Raw genomic sequence first — 25,375 nt, forward strand, 5'->3', positions numbered from 1 at the left:
GCTGGTTAAGATGAATTACCTGAATGCAGGAACTGCAAGATGATAAATGTTCAAAAAACAAAAAAGCTAGGGTAGGAAAAAGCTGTAACTTAAACCTAACTGAATAATGGAGATGGATTTCATTCATGCACCTATGGGAGGGGAACGTAATTATGTTGTAGGAGTTGTAATTTTTCCAACTTTAATAAACTTTTTTTTTATTCTGGTACACTAACTCAGCTGAGTCACAGTTTTAAAAAAAAGTCTATATTGCAATTACAGCATTTCATGCTGCTTACACTCAGAAATATTTATGCTGAAAATGCTGACTTTAAGTTATTTGATTGCATGAAAAATCTCCATGCAATTTAGTTACATGAGTAAAATGTAAAACAATAATTTTAATTTGGTCAAATCTGGTCAAAATAAATTAACTTGACTGGTAAACACTGATGTTATACCAAACATATTTCCCTTAATGAAAATGGAATTTTCCATAATGACAGTTATACGAATAAATAAACCTTTAACTTTATATATTTCAGTTGCATTTTACTCAAACTTATTGCTTCATATTTATGAGGGTTGAGAACATTTTTTAAGTGTTGTGGATCCCTTCAGCCCTTCAGCCCTCCAGCCTAGCCTTGGCTACTGGTTCTTTAATTCCCCCATTCCTAAAAGAACATTTACTTATGATTGGTCAATACTGGGAATCATACTGAGGCGTGGTATGCCCTGTTTGTCAGCATAAACATTTAATGAAATAAATAAAAACAGTTGGATGACTCCATTTGGTACACCGTTTGTCCTCATTGCCTGCTTGGGCTGACATAATATTTTCATGACTGATACATCTAATATATCTTTATCAAAACGAGCCCCTTTTAATAGGCATGTGCTGAAAAGCTTACTGAAGTGGAAAATGTATGCTGTCAGAAACATTGATGGTATCATAGCTGGTAAAACTGTATTCCTGAGAACTGTATATCTCCATGCATAGTTGACTGTTTGTATGTTGGAGTACATTAAAATACTAATTATATGGTGCTTGTCATGCAAGAACATATACATAAATTGATCAAGAAAACCACAGTTTTGGGGCAGCTTGTCGCAAACATAATAAAGAGCATTGGATCATTTTCTATGTACTGAAGGCTGTGCATTTGGCTCACATATTTATATATGTTTACATGCTTATCTCATTATTATAAACTTTGGGCATGTTTTAATGGCCATAACTATCTAATTATGAAAGTTAAATGTTAATAAAAGCAACTATTTGCAGTCTTTATTCTTTCTCAGCTTGTTAAAGGAGGACAGCTAATAGCTACATTTTGGGTGTGGCTTTTTAAGACACACAGATGCTGAAGTTCCAGTATTTTCCCCAATATGCCACATGATCTTACAAGCACTGCTTGTATGCTAATCCATCCTTGGTATTTCACTGTTCTGACACAGTGTCCTCATTCCATCACTCAGGCCAACAGTTTGATGTAACAGCACACTGTAGAAACAGGGACTTCTTGAAGCTGTAAACCTTCAACTCTTTACAAGGAGAAATAAGAACTAGAGCACACTGGAAGCTCTGTTTACTTAACTTCCTAAACAGCTTTTAAGGACAGAAGCACCATTTGTACACTCAAGCTTTCGAGGCCTGTATGTTATCAACATAATTAATACTTCCCAACAATCTGCCCACTTGTGGATTACCTTTGCACTGCAGGCAGTAACAGATTTGAATCCCTACTCAAAATGGCTGGCCCAATATAGTGAGCTGATTGTGTAAAGGGAAATCTCACTTATTTTGATGAAGCTGGAACTAAAACATTTATGCAGTCACTTGTTACCCAAGCAGGCCTGTCGTGGTATATGAATGTCTGGGAGAAAAATCAAACAGTTATTTAAAAACAGGTATTATTTGGTGCACTAAAGGTTAAAGATTTCTGAGAAAACGCGGCAGATTAAGAAAAGCAAATTACGATATTCACACTGGTCCTGTTTTCTCGATGTGTTACCTTCATTTGAAAGGACTCACATGCTGCAAATGTGCCTCACATCAGCTCCTCAGTGGCCTAAACCCTACCCTAAATTATATTAGAAACAACATTTTATGATATTGTGCGTAACATTGCAAAACTGGGCGACCAGCATGACAAAATCTCTGTTTCTACTAGTACAATGATTCAGCAGTTTCTCAAGGGCAGAGGGGAAAAACAAAACAAAACACTGAACACACTCTTCCAGAGCTCTGTAATTCAGATACCTTAGGTTTCTTCTAAACTCCTTTGATTGCTTCAAACAAATAAAAAGCAGTCTTATCTGTGCAACTTTGATGGACAGGATGATGGTTTAGTGCCTCTTTTTTCCCCGGATCTATCTGCGTGACTGAATGATAGACTTGTCTGTGTGCAATTTGTTGTACCTGCTTTGCCAATCTGGACAGCCAGTTTGGTCAGCTTCCCTTGCAGCACAGACTTCTCTTTCTTCGGAGCTGACACTTTCTTCCTCTCTTTCTCATCAGCCTCTCCGCCTTCAGCACTCTTTAGAGGCTGCATCTCCATGGCAGCTGCTCCATCCTGCTTCTTCACTGTAAACACAACAATAAAAAAACAACAAAAAACAGACAGCACCAGTGTTAGATAAGGAGATTAGACCAATAAAATGAGGAGGAAGAGGGACTTCACTTAACACCCAGGTGTGCTACTCGCACCAGTACCATTCGGCACAGGCAAACAGTTTAGACTTAAAACCAAGAAAAAATAACTACATCCAATGACATTTTGCTTGGCTCTGACCATCTTACTGTATGATGTGTAAGAAAACTAAAACATGTTGCACTTTTATAGCATATAACATAGTATAAGAGACACACTTATTCTTCCCATCGTTCATCAAAAAAACATATTTACCGTAAATTATTCATACATTAACTATCTTAAAATCTAGACCTTCAGAGTATTTAGAAGTCTGCTGATCATTTCAGGATCATTTATACCATGTGAAAATTACACTTCCTGTACTGTATATAAAAATACAAAATAATAGTGAGGAAGAGCACAATTTGAAGTCAAGAAAAAAGTAAAAGATAAACTACATAAACATGAGAAGTAAATATCTTCTTTTTAGCGTAAAACTCACTGAAGGTTTAATTCAAGTCTTTGCCTTCACACCATGCAAACAAAATGACTTAAACCTAAAATCGTAATTTTTGATCGCTTCATTAAATGATAGAAAAACTTATTTTCAGATATTACAGTCATTGTTTCTCAGGATGAATTGTAATTGCTGATATTTGGGTTGTTGTTTCAGGTAATGTGAACAATTCAAAATCAGTGTATTAGGCTTTTATCTACAAAATGGGCATAAAACTGCTCAAGTCTTTAATTGTGTTTTCTTTCCCCCCCCCCACTGAGAACAATTTGTAGACAAGCTCCTAGTGATATGATGAACTTGATTGCCAGAAATATATCTTGGGCCTAATCAGTTGAGTAATGTTCAAACTCATGATAGTTGGCAGTAGTGTTGAAACCCAGTGAAAAAAGGGTCTTTTCTAGCAAAATAATCAGTTAACGTATCTGAAATTTTGAAAAGTGTGTTTTTAATAATCACGTAAGACAGTATAATCAGTAGGACTATACATTTAACTGAAATAATGCATATGGAGTAGACTGGAACACAAAGATAACACAGTGAAAGTAAAATGAATTCAACTCAAAGGGGCTGTTAAAGACTGTTGTCTAAGACATATTTTGGCCCATGTAAAATATATATATGCAATTTCTACTCCCACTTAAAGTGTATTTGATATTTTATGTACGTTATGAAATTTTATGATTTGATAAATGCAAAGTCCTCTGTGTGTGTCTGTGTACGTGTGGGGGGGGGGGACCTCTTAGGCAGTAAAACCAGTCCACGATTACCTTACCCCATCTCTTGTGCTCTCCCCTTGAAAAGACACATTAAGTGAACCTCTCTGTTAATGTAAGCCATTACCAAGAATCATTTCAGCCCAGTTTCCCAATCACAATGAGGCATTTGTTTGATGGTCATGAAAAACCTGTTAATGTTGAGCATTTGTCATACTCTCCGGTTGCGCATTTTGTTTTTTTCACCCCCTCGACACAAGACAGAGTATATCGCCCGTATCCAGGTGGATTCAGGAGAAGAGCATTACTTAAAATTAAAACACTCTTGACTAAAGTCCATCTTCTGAAAGAGACTGTTTGTTCTTTAAATAGCGTTCTAGCAATAATTATCATCGTAATCATACCACACCCCACAGTTTTACTATAGGAAAGTATTAATTTGTGCCTATTCTTTGAAGATAGGGATTTTCTTCAGCTTGTGTCTATTATTCTATATAACCATGCTTTTATTATATTTGCCATGAAATCAAGGCTTGCAGATACCCATATTGTCAAGAAGCATAAAATAGTATATACTATACACATCGCCTTCACTAATAAATGCTTACATTACATTAAGGGGTGTAGAGTAAGGTCATGTTAACAATCCATTACAATTTGGCTTACATCCACCAAAATCTTCAAGGTCAACTTAATGATTTATTGGTCGAAAATTGACTAAAAACATTATAACTTAGAAACTATGACTCTTAAAAGTGTGGTGTGTACAGTATATCAACATGTAGAAAGCACCATATCAAGATTTAATAAATCATGTCACATTTCACCTCTGACCTTTACTTCAAGGTCAATAGATTGATCTAAAGGTCAAAGTGACAATAATCCTATGAAGAGCTAATAAATTACTGCCATTGTTTTCATTGACACCATATAAGGAATGATATATGAGGATTCTAAAATCACAATACTCCAGGACCCCCGACCTCATCTTCAAGGTCAAAAAAGGTCAATCTTTCATAAAATGTCTTTGATCTTTAAAAATATGCTTAAAATCTTACTGCCTTAAATTATACTGTTATATTGGGATTCTAAATGTCATATTAAGATTAAGAATTGCCCAAAGTACATTATTTTTACTGCACTACAAACTTCTTGAAGTAAGTTTAAAAAGAACAAAGAAAGCAAATAGAATATATGTAAAATAAAAGACTGCTTTCTTAAACATGGATACCGCCTCGTGTGAGCTGGCTTGGCATTGGTTTGTACTCTCTGAATGCTTCTTGTTTACTCATGAAACAGTCTTCTTTGAGTTATTTTCCACATATTTCCTATATTTATGGAAAGATTAACAAAGTTTAACAATATAATAATTAATCATTTCTATTATATGTTGTCACACCTTTATTGACATCATCAAATAAGCATGTGACAAGCAGCTACTACATCATTACTAAATCAATCAGCAGAGCTAAGGTTAACATACCTCTAATGAAACCTTTGTATGAAAAATCTGAGAGCAGTAGCAGCTTGTTTTTTGTTTAATATTTTCGAGAAATTAATTGCCTAGTGGTTTGTGACTGTCAGCCACATTACACTATTTGAAGAAATCCCTATGGTGTTTGTGTTATGTGCTTTCTTTCCAAAGTCTAACCTGATATAATATAAATCAGCATTACCCACACCCCTACAGAGACCAAACAATAAATAAAAATGAAAGAGGATCCCTTTAATCTGACACCAATTTAAATCAAATTCTGTAAGGAAAACTTTATTATAGAGAGGACACTTGTCGGTGTCCCTGGATAAAAGGCGACTTGGCTAAGGCTGACAGGGGATAGTTGAGGGACAGGTTGCTATTTTCTCAGAAAGACCAAGATGAGCCAACAAAACAACAAGAAGAACAGAACAACAGACCAGGGACGACACAGCAGTGACAGACAGTGGGAAAGAGCGGGATGTCTAACATAATTTGACTGTGGGTAAAACCTGGGTCAAATAAAAGGTCTAATTCCTTCCAACACATACAGTGTCTGGGATTGGCTTCAGCCTGCAATAGACTTCAGTCACAAAAATGAGCAGAATCCAGTCTGAATTAGCACTGCACAACGCTTAAAGAGACCATTATTAAGAACAATCTGGGCTGATAAAAATAAAGTAACCTGCATTTGACCCAGAGCTTACGCTACACACCATAAAAGGGAAGAGATGAGAAGAGGAAAAGGAAGGAGGAGGAGGGGGAGGAAGAGGAGAGAGTGAAAGATATGGTTTGGTTACCTTTAATCTGGTTGCTCTCCATATTGCCATCTTGCATTTTACCTATGATGGAGACATACAAGACAACAACAACAAAAATAACCAAGGCAGACAGGTCAACAAATTATCACCACAGAGACAGCACAAACAATGAGAACCAAAATTCACAAACAGGGAGACAGGAAAATGACTTTTAATACATCTCTGTGACAGTCACATAGAAAGGCTTGTGATAAGCAAGTGATGCAACTAGTAGCTACAACAGCTGACAAGGAGTTAGAAAGACTAAAACGTACTAAACGGGTTATTCTAACAGATCACTGACATACTGCTGTGTAGACTACTACAAAATGGGAGAAACCATTGTTTTGATACACTTTATTTCATTGCATAAGAAATTAATTAGGTAATTAAAATCAATTAATGGGCCTTTCTAAATTAAAAAAGAAAGAAAGAAATTCTTCAAAGTATATTAAGTGTGATGTAAAATTCACATTTAAAATAGCACTTTTTAAAAAATCTCTTCATTTTCTTTGTATTGTTTTGAATGACATACTCACACTGTGAGCACAGGCAATTCCACGCAACATTAGCAACAACATGAATCAAATTGTCGGGTTATCAAATGAGATATAAGACAAACAGCAGATAAGGCATTACACCAAACACTGACAGTGAGAGAGGGTACACCAAAAGCACACGTACAGTACACAGAAACAAGAGACAGCATGCATAAGAGGAAAGTTCAGGCATGCAAGATCACACGATCACACACTTAAAGGGAAGCAGACTGGAAATGTGAACAATACAGAGGGAGAAAGAGAGAGCCTGAAGGGAAAGCCTCCCACATGGTGAAGTTACATAAGAACAACTGGAAGAAAACTGAAATAAGTTTGGAGACAATGAATTTATTATGCTGTTGGATTCTTCTCAAAAGGAGTTAACTTAATTTAAATGTGCACTTTAATCGCACAGTGCTGTTTTAAGTTATACAGTCAACTTGGGGGTAGTCTAATTGAGCTGTGAAAGACCTTGTTAGAAGTAAAAATATATGTTATTTTGCAGCCGGTGAAAGATAAGACTAAGCATCTAGTAAAGCGTCTTGCACTTTCAATCAAAATAGATACACAGTGTGCCAAAAAAAGAAGAAGCATTTTATTTTGTACTGCAGCTTTGATCCCATTATTTTTGGAGTCGGTGGAAGGCAGGCCAGAAAGTTGACCAAATCTGTCTTTCAGGGATTTGTACATAAATGTCACAAATTGTTCAGGTAGAGCTGTAAGACCATCAGACCAGAGCTGGTTCATTTCACCTTCACTTCCACTTTAGCCAGTTTCCCCGGAGTCACAATAAAGCTGAAGATGACAAATTGCTTTGTTCCAGCCCAGGATAGCACAAGGTCACCATTACAGCACAAATCTTACCACTCCTGCCTTGGGTACAAACACACTGGGGCTGCTCTCCAAGGGGAAACAGATAAGAGAGAACCCAGTGCCACAATGAAGTTAATCGTTTTGCACTGTGTCCAGCTAACACAGAAATAGAGGATTTTCACTAAGCGACCTCAGGGGACATCAGACTAAAGGGGGTTGGACCTACTATAAGATTTTTCCATCAGTCATCAACCTGTGTTTTTTTTTTTTTTTCAAATCTCAACAATTAAATCAAATTTGAACTATGATGGAAAATAAGAGTAGAATATAAAGAAAGGGTTTCAAATGTGGAAACTATCCAAATTCACCATATTATTGCCAAGAGGTCAGTTAGACTATAAAATAGGGAAAAGACTAGTGTGTCTATGTCTGAAAATAAAAAAGTGCCTTGTAAATCCTGGCCTAATCGTTCAAAAACTCATATGTAGCAACAACACTGCAGGGGTTATATGTTATATGCCTTTTTCTTACCAGATTCTGAGCAAGAAACGGAATGAAGTCACTTTTAATGTTATTCTTGTTATCCCTGACAATATAAAAACGCTCAAAAGATCTTCCTTGCTTTTCAACATTATAGAGACCCATGGACCTGGGGACTTTTATTTATTTTAGTCTTGATTTAAAGATTCATGCAGAGGAAAAACATTAGAAATGTGTCCATGATGGCTATATTCGTTAAAACTCTTACAAGACAAGCAACAGCATATAGAGAAGAACAAGAAACACAGTTTCTACAGATAATAATGGCATGCACTGATAGCATGGATATGAAAAAGGTACAAAACAACAGAGAGAAAAAAAAAAGATGAGCACCCACGGTAGGAGGAGGCAGTTTGAGAATGAAGAAGGTAGGAGGGGTCAAAAGTCACAAGAGAGAGATCAGAGATCAGAGGTTTTATCGACCTACCATTAATTAGGCTGGCACTGCCAGGGGCATTAATGCCTGCAGCCCCATCCGTGGCTATAGTTGCGATGGGGTGGATAGGGGGATGGGAGCAGTCTAGCCAGTAACAATAAGGGCCAAACATGAATGAACAAAAACACACACACACGCACGCCCACACACAAACACACCCACACACGTGCACACCCAAGACAGTGAACAGAAATAACATGGTTATAGCACATTTAAGAGATTCATCATATGTAGACCGTGTAAAGACCGTGTGATTAGTGTGGGGAAAAAAATGCATTTGCAAATGTTTTTATTATTATTATGTATTTAGCTAATGTTAGATTTGATAGAAGATGTTTATCAAATGTTAATAATAAGACAAGTATAACAGTGGACGGACATGAAACATGAAACCTGAACATAACATTGGGGGAAACAATAAAATAAAACATGAAACCACAGCTACACTAGAAGTAAGTCGGTTGTCAGACAAATTTAGACACCTGTTTGTTTCTGTGCATTTTACCCATCAAATTTCATGTATTGTCAATTGTGCCCCCAACCTTTAGCAATATTATCAAAACCATGTTATTCGTGTAATATCATTTAGCAAAACAAAAATCCTAATTTGAGCCAAAAATTTAAACAAATGAGCTAAAATTAAAACTAAAGTCAAACTCCCCAGTCCAAACTAAACAAAAAATAAGAGGGATCCACCTCATTAGCCAGTGAAACACACATGTGCCAGCCAGTTAAGTGAAGAGACTAATGATCTTTAACAGGAAACATTTTCCTGTTATTTTCCATAGTTGTTATAGTTGCTATTTTTAAATGATAAACATGGGAAATTTTTATTATGTTTTAGTGTCCTTTTGGTTTCAGCAAAATTAAAACAAAGCGTGGTGCATAAATGTTTGTCAGTTTCATTATAACTTAATTTTTCAATCATCTCATTTAAAAACACAGGACTTCTGTGATTCCGGTCTCAAATTTTCACAGCAGATCCATCTCATCCAACATCTGGCAGATATGATTCTTTAAAAAGTCTTAATCCTAACTTTGTCAGAGCTGTACTATTTAGACCAAATGTGAATCAATTATTAAATGCAAAAGGATATTCAAATGTGTGGCAACATTTTGGTATGATTTTGATCATGAAATTGTCAAATTATCATTGTTGATCAGTAATTATTATTCATTTTGAATCATCATAGAAGCTTTTTCCCCCCTGGTTTAGCCAATCAAATTAGATATATAAAAACCAAAAAAGTAAATGAATGAATATTATAGCAGCAATGCACCTAAAACCGTATTGTTGTTGAAGAACTGTAGTTATTATAAACATCACACTAAAAAGACACACAGCATTAGATTTAAGCTGGAGGGATGATCTAACAAATCTTTACCTTTTTATAATATCACTACATGTTTCCATGCAAGCTATTTTTAATTTAATGAAAATACGGAAGTGGTAGCAAAGACACTACTAAAAGGATAAACTGTGCACATATACATATTAAGATGTAAAAGAGTACATCTTATACAAGCTTGTACTAACTAGTTTACACCCTACTGCTGGTACATGTGTTGTGCACCCACAAGGCTATTGCTCTCATATCATTGTTCTGTAATACAGCAATGAGATGAGTCTGAAAGCCCGTTCTTATTCATGGCATTCAACACGTCTATGAAGCAGGGCTTATGTTGGATGCTAGCTAGTTAGTCTGATGAGTGCAGAGCCTGTTATATGAGGAGAGGATTATGCATTGTGAAATGTGTTATCTATCAACACTTAAAAAGATGCAGTGTTGTGATTATGATGCTTCTCTTTTTAAGTGAGGAGTTTAACAGAAGCAAGGTTGCTTTGTTAGAGAAAAGGGTAGTCTAGCAACAGTGGTTTACTGGTAAGCACTAGGGGTTAAAGATCAAAAGGTTCAAGTACTGTACCACTTCCAGGGGTCAGAGAAAGGTGATACTCTACCTGTATTCTGGTGTCCGTCTTCCACTGCCCCTCCTTCGAGGCAAATTTGGAACGATAAGAGAGTAAGGACAATGATGCACCTGAACCCACAGAACCTGCATACTGCAGCTGATTACTGAGCCACCAATACTGATATCATACAGTATCTATACACATTCACTTAGTGTTGAATACTGTACTACAAACACCTACAAAAGGTGGGCATTTGTCCATTTGTGAGTTCATTCTTTAGAACCCCTCTGTTTACAAAGACAGTTAAAACACTGACATTGTGCAATGAGGTATACAGACTTTGAGAACATAAGGTAATGAAATGAGAAAAGCTTGTTTTCAGGGGTATGTTGCTGGGCAACACTGACACAAAAGCAAATTACTCAGTACTCCTGAGTATGGAGCAGGTTATATATGAGAAGATTATATAAGGATCAAATTATCTTACCTTTCTTCTCCTTTTTCTCCTCTTCCTCCACACCAGCCCCCAGCAGTGTAAAGATGATTCCAGTCTGAGAGTTGACACCGACAGCCGTCACCACCATGCGGCCCGAGCCCTCCATCACATGGGTCCCTAAAGAAAGCGCAGCAGTTTCTATATTACAGATATGCATACTTTCAGTAACTTAAAAAAAGATAAACACTTCTGTTACTTTTTAGAGCTTTTCTAGCAAAAGTTGACTGTTAATTTCTATAACAGCTCATTCCTAATACAAAGACTTATGCGACTAACTTGCTCAATCAATAACATTAAAGCGCTTTACAAACAGGTTAGTTGATCTTGTTATGTCCCAATCTTAATAAAATCATATCTATCAATGAATATGCAGAACCTGTAGACTAGGAGAAAGGTTATAGGAGCAGACGCTGTCTGGCTTCCATTTATATACAGAGTAATACTGGCTAATCTTGTTACAGTGGGCTTAGCTGTATCCATGTGAAGAGTGCATAGAGAGCAAAAGAGGAATACGTTGATTGATGCTGCAATCTTGAGACCCACTGGGAACTGTCCAGATTGGGCATTTGGTATTTTTTTTAATTCTTTCAGAGTTAGTCACTTCCTGCTGTGACAAAACAAATTTCCCACGTGTGGGACTAATAAAGGTTATCTTATCTTATCTTATCTTATCTTAGACTGTTAACAGTGACCAGTGCACTCAGTAGGGTAAAATGGGAGTCTTGACGCACTGGATAGCAAGCAAGGTGAAGGCATGCTTTAAAGGTTACATTTGGTTATGGTGAGGGTAACATTATGTCCTGCTTCTATTTAACATTCTAATCTAATGTTCATAACTAGCCAGTATAGGGTGTGACATGTTGCATAGCGGATGTGTCATGCTTCCTGACTGAAGATTGATCCTTCTCATTATATCCAGTGGGCTCAAATCTAGTTAAGGGTAAGAGGAAAGCATCATGTGTGGTAAAGTTAGTCAGGACCACAAGGCTGCAGCTTGTCTCTTCTTTTGGCCTGATACATTTTTTATTTATTTATTTTGTGTTGGGTCAGTTGGAGGGATTCAGGAGGAGGAAAACACTGGTGTGATTGATGATTAGCATTACAGCAGGATGGCAAATTGGTTGTTGTGATTAAAGGAGGCTGTGTCACACAGCACTCTCCTGTTGCATTACCTATACTGTTACTTTAGAATGGCTTATATATCAGTGTAGCTGATGTCAGACCTTTGATTCACGTAATAAGACATGATGGGCATGTCGCTGTTAAGGAACTGTCCACATGCTTTTCTGAATCTCCATGCTGTGCAGCCACCTATGGTCTTCTGTCACTTCTGCTCATTTATGCATGACAGTGACATCACACATATTAACAAGCAACAAGAATCAAACCAGAACACAAAGCTGGCTTTCATCGATCACAAGTAAAGTGAGAAGCCAGGAAAAAGTGCATATTGATTCCAAATTTACATCAGTGGCTTCACTGACCTAAAAATGGGGGATTACTATATATGTCAAAGGGATTAAAAATCTCAAACATCTTAAAGACAGAGTCCTTCAAAAATCATGAGTAATAATTTAAACTCTCTTTCATTTCATATAAAATGTGCTAGAGTGACAAGTTTAACACACTAATAATGTGCCAGACTTGTATTTGCACACAGAACATCATTAACCTTGGGGAAAATAAGTTGGTGTAGGTGAATACGAGGGTAATTAAAGAAGGGAGCAAAAAGTCACACAGCTAATTATCTGCAGCAAAACATACTAATATGATCCGATTAGCCCACATTTCTCTTATCAGGAATATTCTTAAATTCTAATAATCCTGCAGTCCAAGAACCGCACTTGTGTTTCTGCTGCAGCAAAAAGCAAAATGGGTAAAGAGAAACATTTGATTAAAAACAATGTTTTTCAAGCTGTCACTGGCAGAAAAAACCCCAGACTTGTCTATTTGTTGTTTTGTTTTTCCAAACAACATGCAGGGAAAAATGGCTGTTACAAACACTATATAACATTCATAAACTACACTAAACTGAATCCATACCAGACAGCAGCATTGGGTCCTTATCTGCAGACTTCTTGACGTGGTCAGACTCTCCGGTCAGTGATGACTCATCAATCTTCAGGTCATTACCCTGGATCAACACACCATCAGCAGGAAGCAGATCACCTGTAACAATGAAAGAGGCTTTGTTGCTTTCTAAGTACTAAAAAAAACAGGCTCACTCAGGATAACCACATTTATTCTGCACCATTGTGAGGCATTACTGACAGTTGTCACTCACATTATGGAATTTGAAGATGTGCATGTGTTGCTCAGCATGCATGGGGTCAGTCTGCAGCTAATTAATTGCGTGAATGTAGCTTAACTATGTTTAATTGCTTAAGGTGGACTTCACAACTTTAATCCCCTTTTGGAAATGAGGCTGTCGTCTATTTTCAGCTTATGAACCTAGAAAATTACTTTACACAGAGCCAACTGTGGTAGCCAGTAAGCACGTCCAACGAAGCCAAACTAATCAAAATATTCTAGGAAGTTTGATTAGTTTTGGTTCATAATCATAATTAATTATTGTAATCTTGACAGTTTTGTTGCACCTACCATATTTGATCTGTGCGATATCCCCCACCACTATGTCAGCCACAGGCAGCTGGATGACCTGGCTACCACGGACCACCTGGAATTTCTGCTCCTGCTCAATGCGGCTCTGCAGCCCACGAAACTGCTTCTCCTTTGACCAGTCATTGAAGGCCGTCACCAGCACCACACACACTACAGACAACAGGATAGCGGCACCCTCAATCCAGCCAGCATCTGCCTCACCCTCATCTTCCACTCCACCTGCTGCTGCGCCACAGGCTGCAATTTCAGAACAGTGACAGAAAAGAGAAGCATAGTCAAATAAAGTATATTAGATACATTAGATATTTACACACACACACATATATGTGTGTGTGTGTGTGTAAATATATATATATATATATATATATATATATATATATATATATATATATATATATATATATATATATACACAGACAGACAGACAGACAGACAGATAGATATGCATGTAAGCACGCTGCGTTTTCGTACATGGATAAATGCTGACGCACTCTGTTCACACAAATCAAGTCAACAATTTCATACATAGGTATTTACATTTACTACTAGTGAACACTTCAGAAAAATATACAAAGAGATGTAATCAAAGCTCAAACTGGAAATAGAGAAGCTGCACATAAACACAGCTGTGACTGTGTGTGTAATGTCTTTGCAATTGCAATTGCAATTGCAGTGCATATAAATTATGCACTGCAATACTTCCCTTCACACTAAAAAGGAGTAAGGGTATACAGTCTTAGTAATTAACTTATTAAAAAATTAACTTATTAACATAACAGACCTTATGAAATTTGAGTATCTGATCTGTGAAAATACTGCAATCTAAAAATTTCTTTTCCCATATTATTCAGTGTTGGAGCTTCCTTTAAAAAAAAAAGCATAACGCTCTTTGATGCGTGTCTGCACACACTGCAGTCCTGAAAACTATAGCCAATTATTCCTCATACGACTGATGACAGCATTTCACAGGCTTAGCCCCAACAGCAACGTTCAAATGTAGGCTCTAAATCTGTCTTCTCTCTTAGGGGGAAGCTTGTACTCTCATTCAAAACGCTCTCTTGATTTCAGGTTGATGCTAGAGTGTGGGCAGTGACAAGGTCAGATGACGTACATATTTTAGATTTATTTAATAATCTATTCCTTATGAACTGGCTTATGGAAATTATTTGTATGAGCAATATGAGCAATGACTGTGAAATTATATGAACTCTCTTTGAAAAAACCTTAAGTGTATTTACTTCTTTCTCTTGATATATTTGTTCTACTTCAAACGCGGCTCTGCAGTCTACTGGCTGTGCAATCACAGATTGGGGTATATATGGGAATGAAACAAGGCCTATTCCCAGCCCTCCTTGTGCAGCTTCATGTAATTCTCTCGGAGCTATTGAGCTGCACACTCCTGGCTAGCGGACTTCAAAAGCCCACAGCGGAGCGATTTGCTTTGCACTGTAAAACACTTGCAGCTCACAAGGGAATGAGCAGAAACCCCATGTTACAGACATTACATGTGCAGGATGTGCTTTAACCAAAAACCAGACTCCAAGAAGCAATTTGGACCAACTAGTATGCAACATAGTGACTCCAATCAATATGATGTTCATTAAGTAGATACACTGCATTAATTAACAGATTATAGCCTCCTTGATTTGTACTCCATCCGTACGCACAAAAACATACAAAACCATACACTATGTACTCGCTACGATCAACAAATTTAGACAAACATGGTTTGATCCTGTGATTTTTATGTTTTCTTTTTGTGAGAGACAGCTTGATACTTACGAATGCAACAGTGTGCATATTTTGACATGGGTGTGTTAGGCAAACAAAAAAGTACCCAATAAAGCTTTTCAGAACAAAATGAATAAAAACACTCATCTGATCTAAAGCAATTCAATAGTACTTTGTTATTTTTAAAGAACATTGTTAAATCATCAAATAGTCCTGCAGTAGTTTCCCTTCCCTTTTCTTATTCTGCTTGGCAAGACACTGATGGTAACACGGTCAGTGAGTAGCTGTCCATGGTACTGAAATGACGTTTCTTCACACATTAATGCAGCAAAGCACTAAAGCATCTGAAAAAGACGAAGAGCAAATTATTGCATCTACTGCAGCTGACCTTGTCATGGACATGATTAAATAAATGTGCACAAACCTGTGACCTGCATGGGGTGTACTCTCCTTCTTGCCTTATTACTATTAGAATGAACTCCAGTTGAGTAAGTAGTTAAGAAAATGGATGAATGGGTGGATTTCCATATGCTCCAAAGGCACTTTCACATTTTGCTTAATCATGCTGATTTCTATATGGGTCTTTCAAAGTTTTCCTATGTTGCATCTTACGTGCTTAGACATAATAATGAGCCATCTGATTCGACTGCAGTGAATCTTTTTCATATGGAAATGAGCATTAAGTCATCCCACCAGCTTCTATTTCTGGACTGTTGAGCTTTTTGATCTATTTATAAAAACAGTAAACGAGCAGGGAGAGATGTGTGGGTTGATGGTGTGTGATCAGATTGGGGGGGGGGGGGGGGGGGTTGTATTAGTTCCCCCAACACACAAACACACACACGCCATAAATATGTTTTCTTGTCGTCAGACTTTCTTTGTCTTGGTATATGTATATGGACAAATGTATAGGTGAAGAAATGCAATATTTGCTTATCACATATATTTAATTTTTTTTCTTTTGTTTTAAAATGCAGTTTACTGCATTAATTTAATTTATACGTAGTATTTCTGCCATTTTATTTGGTCAAATTTGAAAAAAAAAGAAAGAAATTATTGCATCAATCCAAATCATTTCTGTGGACTATTCTTTCATTATTATCATCCTTATCATCCTATCATCCTTGTTTTTGTTCTCACATTTTGTGAGAGATCTGAATCTCTAAGTATCCTTCCATTTCTATGACCTTATGTCCAGCTCTGCCTTTGTCTGTAACACACAAACACATATTCATTTGGGATTTCTCTGAATTAGGTGAGACAAAATGCTTTGAATTCATATCTATCTCAATCGCCCTGATACTGGCTTCTATTCATAACAGTTTAGGTCCCTGATTTACATCCATACATATTCATATCATCTGTGAAAAGAGACTTGCACACTGGCACCTATTCTGCTGCCGGTTAAAGAGAAGCTTGATAATGTATCTACAGATAGTGCAGTTATTAGCATTGCGATACCCTCGGCATTTCTTTGCTTTATTTGATACAGGGAGTTCATTCATAAAGCTAAGCAGCTAAAACGACACAAAGAACAGAAACAAGTGTCCTGACATCATAACTGATGATCAGATTCCAATTAGGCAAATTTATAGTGTAATTATTTGACTGAGTTAGTAAATCATGTATTGTTTGCTACGCTCAAACAACTAAACATGGATTAACTGTGAAATTACTAAATAAACACATCCAACTAATGCAATGGTAACCACTTCTTCATTTTCTAATGTTTCCAGCCTGATGAGACTTTTTAAACCCCCTAAAATGATGACTTGTCCCTTTGGCAGGGTAACTGAATTCCATTACTGTGATAAGGCAGGGCGCAATGACTGATGTAGCTGACTCAGCACCTCGTTATGGTCTCTGTCTTCATTTCCTGTTTCACGGCTCACAAGGCTGATGTATGGGCCCTGGGAGCTCAAGGTTATTTCTCTACTCAACACTTCATTAACCTTCCCAGTACCTTTCTTACACACATTTGACACAGTCATAATCTGCACAAACGAGCACACACACGCACAACCAAAAATTAGCCCTATGCTTGATGAGTCACTTGACCTCTTGAGGCAAGGCCACAAACAAAGTATGACCAGCCTCGGCAATTAAAAAGTGTGTGTGCAAACATGTAGGTGTAAGCACGTTAGCCCGGGCGAGTCAGGTCAGAGGAAGTGATGCCAGTGCGCCAGCACAATTATAGCCCCACTTCCATTCCCCGCAACAGAGAAGATACCACAGATAATGGCGCAGAGCAAAAATGTACAGACTTTAAAGTCACAGGAGCTGTTTCACTCACACTCTCCGCCAGTCTCCCCGGGAGGGTGGTAGAAAGAGAGACCCAGGGAGATCAGGGCAGCGATCTCCAAGATGATGAGGGTAACGTCCTGCAGGGCCTCCCATACCAGTTGCAGGAAGGTTTTTGGCTTTTTTGGAGGTATCAGGTTTTTACCAAATATTTCTTTCCTCTTGTCCAGGTCAGTTTGGGCACCTGCAAGACCTGAAAATGGAAGACACAGAAATAGATAGGGAGACAGAAGCAGATAAAGAGTTAATGTTGCGTGGATGCTTTATCCATCCATCCATGCATCCATCAATTTTATTTTGCTTATCCAATTTAGGGTTGTGGGGAGGTTGGAGCCTATCCAAGCTGCCATAGAGTGAGAGGCAGAGTATCCTGGATAGGCTGCCAATCTGTCGCCCTGCTAACACGGAGAGATAGACAACGATTCACATTCACACCTATGGGCAATTTAGAATCACCAGTTAGCCTAACCCCAGTAACTGCATGACTCTGGACGGTTGGAGGAAGTAGGAGTACCTGGAGAGAATCCACACAGATATGGGAAAATGTGCAATCTTTTTTTAATAGCATAACATAGCACCACAAACAAAATATCTCTAATTACCAGTTTGAGTCATGGTGGACTACAGCTCTGCATTCCTTATATAATTCTGCTCGGGAGATAAGGACCTTATGCTTTGACCTCATCCACCTCCTTGTATGCCATGAACTACTGCACATAAATATCTTTTGCTCTTTTATGCGAAGAAATTCATACTGGCTGCTTGAGGCACAGTTTACTTTTAGATTACAGCCCAGAAAATGATTCTCGTACACGAGCCCAAATTACAACAGTTTCAATGCTTTGACAAGAGCCACAGTTGAACATTATAACGCTAATAATAAGGACATTATATAATCACAGAAGGTTCAGATCTATGCAAAAAGGTTTTGGTCTGTACAGTTTTATTGATTTGAGGGGATCAAATTCAGGGGATGATATGAAAAAAAAGCATTGTGGTGGATTTTGTATCTCTTACCAGCATTCTTCGCTTACATAATGGCCTTCGAATTTGTGTATAACATGTTAAACATGATATATATATAAATGTTCATCTATAAAATCTGATTTATTACAGACATTACATCAAGCTGCATTAATCTACCCGGCTGCTGTTCGGTGTTTGCTGAGCGTGCACATAAGCCCAGTGTGTTTTCACGGTTGCTCTCTCTGTCTCTTTCCCCCACAAATGCAGACATTACCACAGCATTATGTCATGCGTAGTGCGTCACTGGGTTTCCCAGGAGTGGCCCTGGATTGCACCTGATAACATCGCTGCTGCATGACAATGTTTCACATGTAAATGCGCACCGATTCCCTGCGATAAATTAGTAACATTTGTGGAAAATAAGTGGTCATCCACTAAAGGAGAAGCGAGAAATGATGACAGAGCTGTTTAAAAAAAGAAAGGAGCAAAAATATACAAAACGGAGACGGTGTAGGAGAGAGGCAGGAGATGGGAACAAAAGGAGGGAAGGCAGGAAAGAGAACAATTCCCAGCTCTTACGATGGAGAATGCCCCGGTTACAAATAGATCCGTCTATAAATAACCTTATTATCTATTCCCTTTTAATTGTCTCTTGAGAAAACCTAGCATGTACATCCACTGATCTCCACAGCATCCTGCCTCACATCTTACAAAAGCAAGTGTATGTGCTTGTGTGCGCACATGTGTGTGAGTATAAGCTCGTGACTCTTGAGAGACTGCTTGAGCTTTGTGTGTGTGCATGTGTGCGTGTGTGTTTAATAAGCTTGGCCAAGCATGCCTGCAGTTTGCTTGCAATATCAAACAGTAAGAGTAGAGCTCATATAACAGGGCTTTAGCCAGTTCCAGTTGGTTAGACACACACACACACACACACACACACACGCACACACGCACACACACACGCACACACGCACACACAAAGATAAACGCTGCTTATAAATACATATTTACATGAACCCTTTCTATCTTTTAAAAAAAGTCAATTTCTGCTGATACTGCAGTGATATATGTTTTTTAAAATAAATATGATAAAACAATGGATGCATATACTAATCCTAGCATTCACTTAGATGATATCTGACCTGTTATGTATTAGGCAAAATTCTTTGTGGCGTTACTTTGGTTTAAAATGACCTTTAACCTTGTTAAAACTTTAAACTACATTCTCCTTAAATGCCCTTGAAATGCAAGCTACACTGTAATCAATCTCCCCAGTCATTAAATACTCAGTGTTTCCTGGAAAAGCCTCTGCTTAGTTATCTTTCATTCCCGGATCACTGATTACAATACTGCTTACAGAAAAACATCTATTTGGCCTTTTATGAAATATTGCTTGCCATGTAAATGCTGTCAGTCTACCCAACTAACTGCTCGGGCAGTGGAGGCAGTTTAAACTGTGGTGACACACAAATGAGTCACAACTTTCTCAGAAAGGATCAAGGCTGATTGCAAAGGAGTCTTTGTGTGACCATTCATTACCAAGTAATGAAACTCAAACACAACAAGCTATAATGTCAACAGCATGCAAAGAACATGAACGAATGGCAAAAAACCCTCAAGGTATTTAAATCAAATGTCAAACAGTTCTGTTTTTATTAAAGTCATTGATGGTTTCATTTCATTGTCATTTTTCCGCTGCCTTCATAACTTCAGTAGCCCTTCTGTCTCCATCACCCCAACACTACTCCACCTCACTGTACCAAACACGGAGGTTTGTCTACAAAGCACTAAAGTGTGTTACCTCTAAGACTGTAAAGCCCTTCTTCCTCTGCTATTTTCCAATTCCACTGCTATTTAAAGAGTCATTAGCTCGTAGCTATGCCAAACGTAAGCAGTTCCCGTTTAACAGCTGATATCTTTATATAACCTCTATGTGCTGTGTTTGATCATGTGTCTGCTTTTTCTTCATTTACTTGTTAAACAAACATGTTTTCATTTTTACAATGTTTTTTATTTGTTATTCCTCTTCTGTTTCCTTCTGTAATACTGTCCGAACTATTTTGTGTGTAAAGTGCTACACAAATAAATTCAGATTCAGAAGACTTTATTTATCCCTGAGGGGCAATTGATAGACTGACCTTGCCGACCGCACATACAATACAAAAACATCACATTGGGGAGACAGGTCAGACTAGGTAGCTGGCCGGTCAGCCGCATGAGCAGCGTCCCGGAACCGGACTTTATTGTAGACATAAAGTCACTTTATGTCTACAATACTGATGGAATAGTGGGATAAGATAACTAAACAGTATTGTTTAAATATCCTTTGGGAAAGAAAAGGGAAATTTCATTAATATACCAACAATAAATCCTTTTTTCGTTGTTTTTTTCCCACTTCGATAAACGTTTGGATTATTTTATTACTCGTGGAAAAGACCGCATCGCAGGCTATCAGTAATGACTTTTCTTGGTATTCTGGTTCAGGGCTAAGATAAGCTGTCCAAACTTCTGTAATCTAAGAGAGATTTCGGCTCCAAAAACATTTTTAGCTCATTGTGATCAGAAAACTTTTTAAGCAGTTTTTTAGTTCCCAGTGAGGATTATTAGCAATGCATCAATTCTACCTTTCCCCGGCGACTCTTCTCGTATACTAAATGCCTGGCAATATATTTATCAGTCAAAAGCAGCAAGACCTGAGATCAAAATCCACACTGGCAAATGGCACCGGCCTAACATCCGAATTCCAAATGACAAGGGACAGGAAAAGGAACTGTAAAAAAACAAAAACAAAAAAACCCCTGCATGAAACGAAATTAGATTTTTTTTTGCACTCAGAGGGAATATGATGGTATATTTTAACAGTTGCCCTTTTTTTGTCAGCAACTAAAAATAGATCTCCATGGAAACACTATGCATCCCACTCGTTGAGTGGAAATACCCGCAACTCTCAACCTCAGAGAAAGTGTGAATAAGTAAGTGGGTGTCAGTTTTTGTGCGCTTCGTATGTGTGTTTTGTGTTAAAGTGAACGCATGCCTGCGTATTTCTGTGTGCGCAGACCGAAATAACGAGATGACCTCTAAATGTCCTTGAAAAGTATGCTCGTCAGCGTTGTGCGGGAAACAAAGGGTGTTTTTTTAAAAATACACATAGTGAGCTGAAGGTCGTTTTTTGAGGTGTTTCAGCAGGTCCCTTCACACCCCCCCCCCCCCCCCCCTTTACACTTGTCTGCCTCAACTTTTTTTCCCTCTTTCACTGTGCGCTAAAGTGTCCAAAACAAGTTGCCATGGCAACACAATTCGATGGTGATGATGATGATGATGCTGATTCCCCCCCCCCCCCCCCCCCCCCCCCCCCAAAAAGCAAATCAATAGCTTCAACATTTATTTTCAGCTTTCACCATTTTGAAAGGGAAATAGAGTGTGGTGGTGGTGGTGGTGGGGGGGGGGGGGCTGTTGAGGTGTGACTCACAGAGCACAAGAGCAAGAGAACAAGAAGAACAGAGAGATGGGGACTAGGCTGGATGTGGAGTAACTCTATGAATAATAACCCATCAGTGGATAAAATGTGGATAATTATCATGCTCTTATTAGAAGAGGGATTGATGGAGAAATGTGTCACAGTGTCCTTGAGAATGACCTCCATAATAATGACATTATTTTATGCCATAAAGGAGTAGAGGTTTGTTACTGTGTGTGCAAAGGCAGAATAAAGGCAACATGGATAAAATGGGCAGGTATAAAATACTGTAAGAAAACACATGTAAAAGATACGGTATAAATGATGCATTGTGGCTGCAGAGAGGATGTGAGACAGACAAAGGTAGGAATGTAAGATTCAGAGAATATTAGATAAGGACACATTACTACAAGAAAAGGAAGAAAAATATATGTAACAAGCAAAAAAAAGAAACACCTTTGTGTCCTCCAATAATCATTTAGAATGACTTTTTACTTTTCCTTGCTTTTACGCTATATCTTTAATTCTTTACATTTATTCACGCATCTGTATTAAAATACTCTGAGAGCTACTCGAAAAATCTCTTGTATGCTTAATATATTTCATATACTTGGCCAATAAAGTTGACTGTGAATCAGTTAGTCTGTGTGTAAACACTGATGCAAATGGTTCATGGCTTAGTGATATTGTTTAATATATAGTATATTTAATCAAAGTTCAGTTTCCAAGGCGATGCATTTTCTCACAGCACACATGCTGCCAAGCTGTTTTCTTTTTTGATGAAAATAAAGTTCAGAGAGTCCTGCAAAAAATAAATAAACAAATAAATAAAATACATGTGAGGAGATAGAAGTAAGCAAAAGCCTGAATTAGATCTGCTGACCCATGTCTCACATGCTGCTCCCCAACTGTGTCTGCTTGCAGCAAAGAGGACACTCTGCCATTCACCACAAACAGTGCTTAAAGCGTGTCTGATACTTTTGCTGTGTGCATGCATGCCCATACATGTTTAAGCTGATGGGGTTTTTTAAATACTGTTTTCATTCTCTGCAGATGCTGATCGCCAGTATCCACATATAGTAAGAGAATATGTGCCATCGCGTCTTTTAAACATGGTATGACTGAATATTTGGGGTTGCCAACAGTGTCTTTGATGGACATGAGTGTACTCTAGTTTAAGGAGTTGTTTTGTCTTAGATTTATAGACTATTTAATCAGTGCTTGGGTGCACAGATTCTCTAGGGACTCCACAGTGTGTCAAGATTCAGAGTGAAGAGGCCATGGCAGGAGGCTTGTTCTCCACGCACCACATATGCAATCTTCCAGTTTTGCTCACAGACCAGATTATAATCAGACATATTTTCAGAAGCCAGAGATGCAAGGAAACATAATGCTCCGTGTGTAAGCATGAATGAAAATTCTTTCATTTCATGAGGATTCAAGGTCACACAAACACTAATATGTGAGTACATGCACATGCACAAGCATACATTTATCTTTCCTTCTCCTATGGTCAGCCCCAGCTAAAAGCTAATAGGCTGGAAACTGAAACTATGCAAAACCATGGTTTTTGCATAATAAGTGCACAATAGTGCTGTCCAGAAGTTCAGAGCCACCTCTTATTTCTTTATATTTTGCTCTCAAAAAGCCAGATTTTCTTGGAATTTGTTTAAAGTGGTCTTGAGCAATAGTTACTCAGGCTTTCTGCAGGGCTTTTACCAATTTCTTTGCAAACTAACCTTTTTCTCATTATTTTTCAGGTCGGTCCATACAGCTGGCTATTTTCAGACTAATCCTTTTTGTTTGTTGGGCCACTTAACACTGACCTGTAACTCACTCAAGCATTAAAAAAGGCACTTAACTGAAGGGGTGAAGCAGTATTGTGTCCACATATAACAGATAAACATAAAAAGTACAACCTTTAAATCATATCTTTATATATTATATCTGCTTTTGTTTAATTTTCAATAACAACAAAGAAAATACTGACATATGAAAAACATCTGTCCCTTCAGTTTATCCATCTTACTGTTTACTCTTCAGAAATAGTCTTGGTGGAAAGTTGGCTGTCAAGGAGCCATTGTTAAGGAAAGGAGAAAAAAGCTGAGGTATGCCAAATTGCACAAGAACTGGACTGAAAATCTGTGGCAACAGGTCTTCTTTGTTCCAGATTACTAATCCAAATTTAAAACTTCAAGATCAAATTATAATCAGAATGGAGGAGGTCAGGAGAGAGGTCCAGTAAGTGTCTGCAGCCATCTGTAAAACACAATGTAGGCTTTGTTGAGATCAGTGGTCTTGGGGATCTTGTCAAACGTGAACAAGGAAAAGTCTTCAACATTTTGATCCACTGTTCATTTTTCAGCGTGAAAATTATCCCGAACAATGGACTAAAAGCGTACCTCAATAGAAAAACACACAATGAAGTGCTATTGGTCATGGACTGGCCTCCTCAGAGCCCAGACCTAGACATTATTGAAGTAGTCTGAAATCATCTTGACAGATCATCTTCAAAACACAAGCCTGTCAACAACCAAAGAAGAGCTTTCAAGCCAGAAGTACTATTCCTGAAGACTACTTAAAGAAAGGACAAGCCTGACTAAGAAAGTTCAGGCTGTGGTGAAGACTAAAGGTGGCCATACCAAATACTGACTTTCAGGGTAGTTAGAAACCTACAAACTCTTTTTTGCCTTATATAATGTATTTCCATTTATGTTTGCACAGTTCTATACATATATGATAGATATAGAGTTAGTAGCTTGTTAGCTTAGCTTAGCATGACTAACACAAAAATAGAGGGTAAAGGCTAAACTGGCTCAGTCCAAATGCAACTAAATCCACCTAACAGTGCCTCTAAAAGTCAGTAATTAAGATATGAAAAAATACAACATTTCAACATTTTATTAGTCGGGTTATTACTGGGCCTGGTTGCCATGCAACTAATGGACAACTCAGCTAAGTTACTGTGGGGGGGTTTTCTCCAAATGTCAAATCATTAGTCTTAGACATCTACACGTCCACGTCTTACACAGCCGAGGTGATTTTTTTTTACTTAGCTACTACAAGCTCACATACAAGCTCACTAGAAACGCAATTTTCACCTGGTCTTAAAAGTTTTTATTACAAAGACAAATAAAATGCTAAGTCTTTACTTAGTCCCCGGTGTTACATAAATTGCTAATAACTAAAAGGCTCAAATGGCAGAGCAGTGTGTCCCACCAACCACAATTAAATGTATGTTGCAATGCCGAAAATAAAATATTCACTAATGTGTGACCGTGTGTGCATGTGTGTGTGCGCATGAGAGTCTGTGGGGGCAGCTGTACAAGTGGGTGAGTTTTGCTGTCAGGCACTGTGCTCTATGAGTCTGACTCATGCGAGAAATGGCAGAGTGGAGTGAGACAACGCAGCTCACAGCTCGCGCTCTCTTACAAACACATACT

At 37.9% G+C, this 25,375-nt stretch overlaps 1 protein-coding gene across 11 annotated transcripts in view; it reads right to left on the reverse strand.

Annotated features, from left to right (window-relative positions):
- Positions 1-25,375, reverse strand: part of atp2b2 (ATPase plasma membrane Ca2+ transporting 2) — a 115,207-nt gene that overhangs the window by 30,436 nt on the left and 59,396 nt on the right. For 6 of the 11 annotated variants that reach the window (XM_026167720.1, XM_026167719.1, XM_026167721.1 and 3 more), the window contains 8 exons: positions 17,502-17,702; positions 13,457-13,714; positions 12,899-13,024; positions 10,847-10,972; positions 10,408-10,440; positions 8,439-8,531; positions 6,120-6,161; positions 2,402-2,566 (listed from right to left, as the gene is read on the reverse strand). In XM_026167720.1, the coding sequence (XP_026023505.1) occupies positions 2,402-2,566; positions 6,120-6,161; positions 8,439-8,531; positions 10,408-10,440; positions 10,847-10,972; positions 12,899-13,024; positions 13,457-13,714; positions 17,502-17,702 (1,044 nt within the window). The remainder of the gene's footprint in view (positions 1-2,401; positions 2,567-6,119; positions 6,162-8,438; positions 8,532-10,407; positions 10,441-10,846; positions 10,973-12,898; positions 13,025-13,456; positions 13,715-17,501; positions 17,703-25,375) is intronic. The other 5 variants (XM_026167727.1, XM_026167728.1, XM_026167723.1 and 2 more) reach the window with 4 other exon arrangements.

Source organism: Astatotilapia calliptera, chromosome 5, assembly GCF_900246225.1.
Source record: "Astatotilapia calliptera chromosome 5, fAstCal1.2, whole genome shotgun sequence".
NCBI classification, from domain to species: domain Eukaryota; kingdom Metazoa; phylum Chordata; class Actinopteri; order Cichliformes; family Cichlidae; genus Astatotilapia; species Astatotilapia calliptera.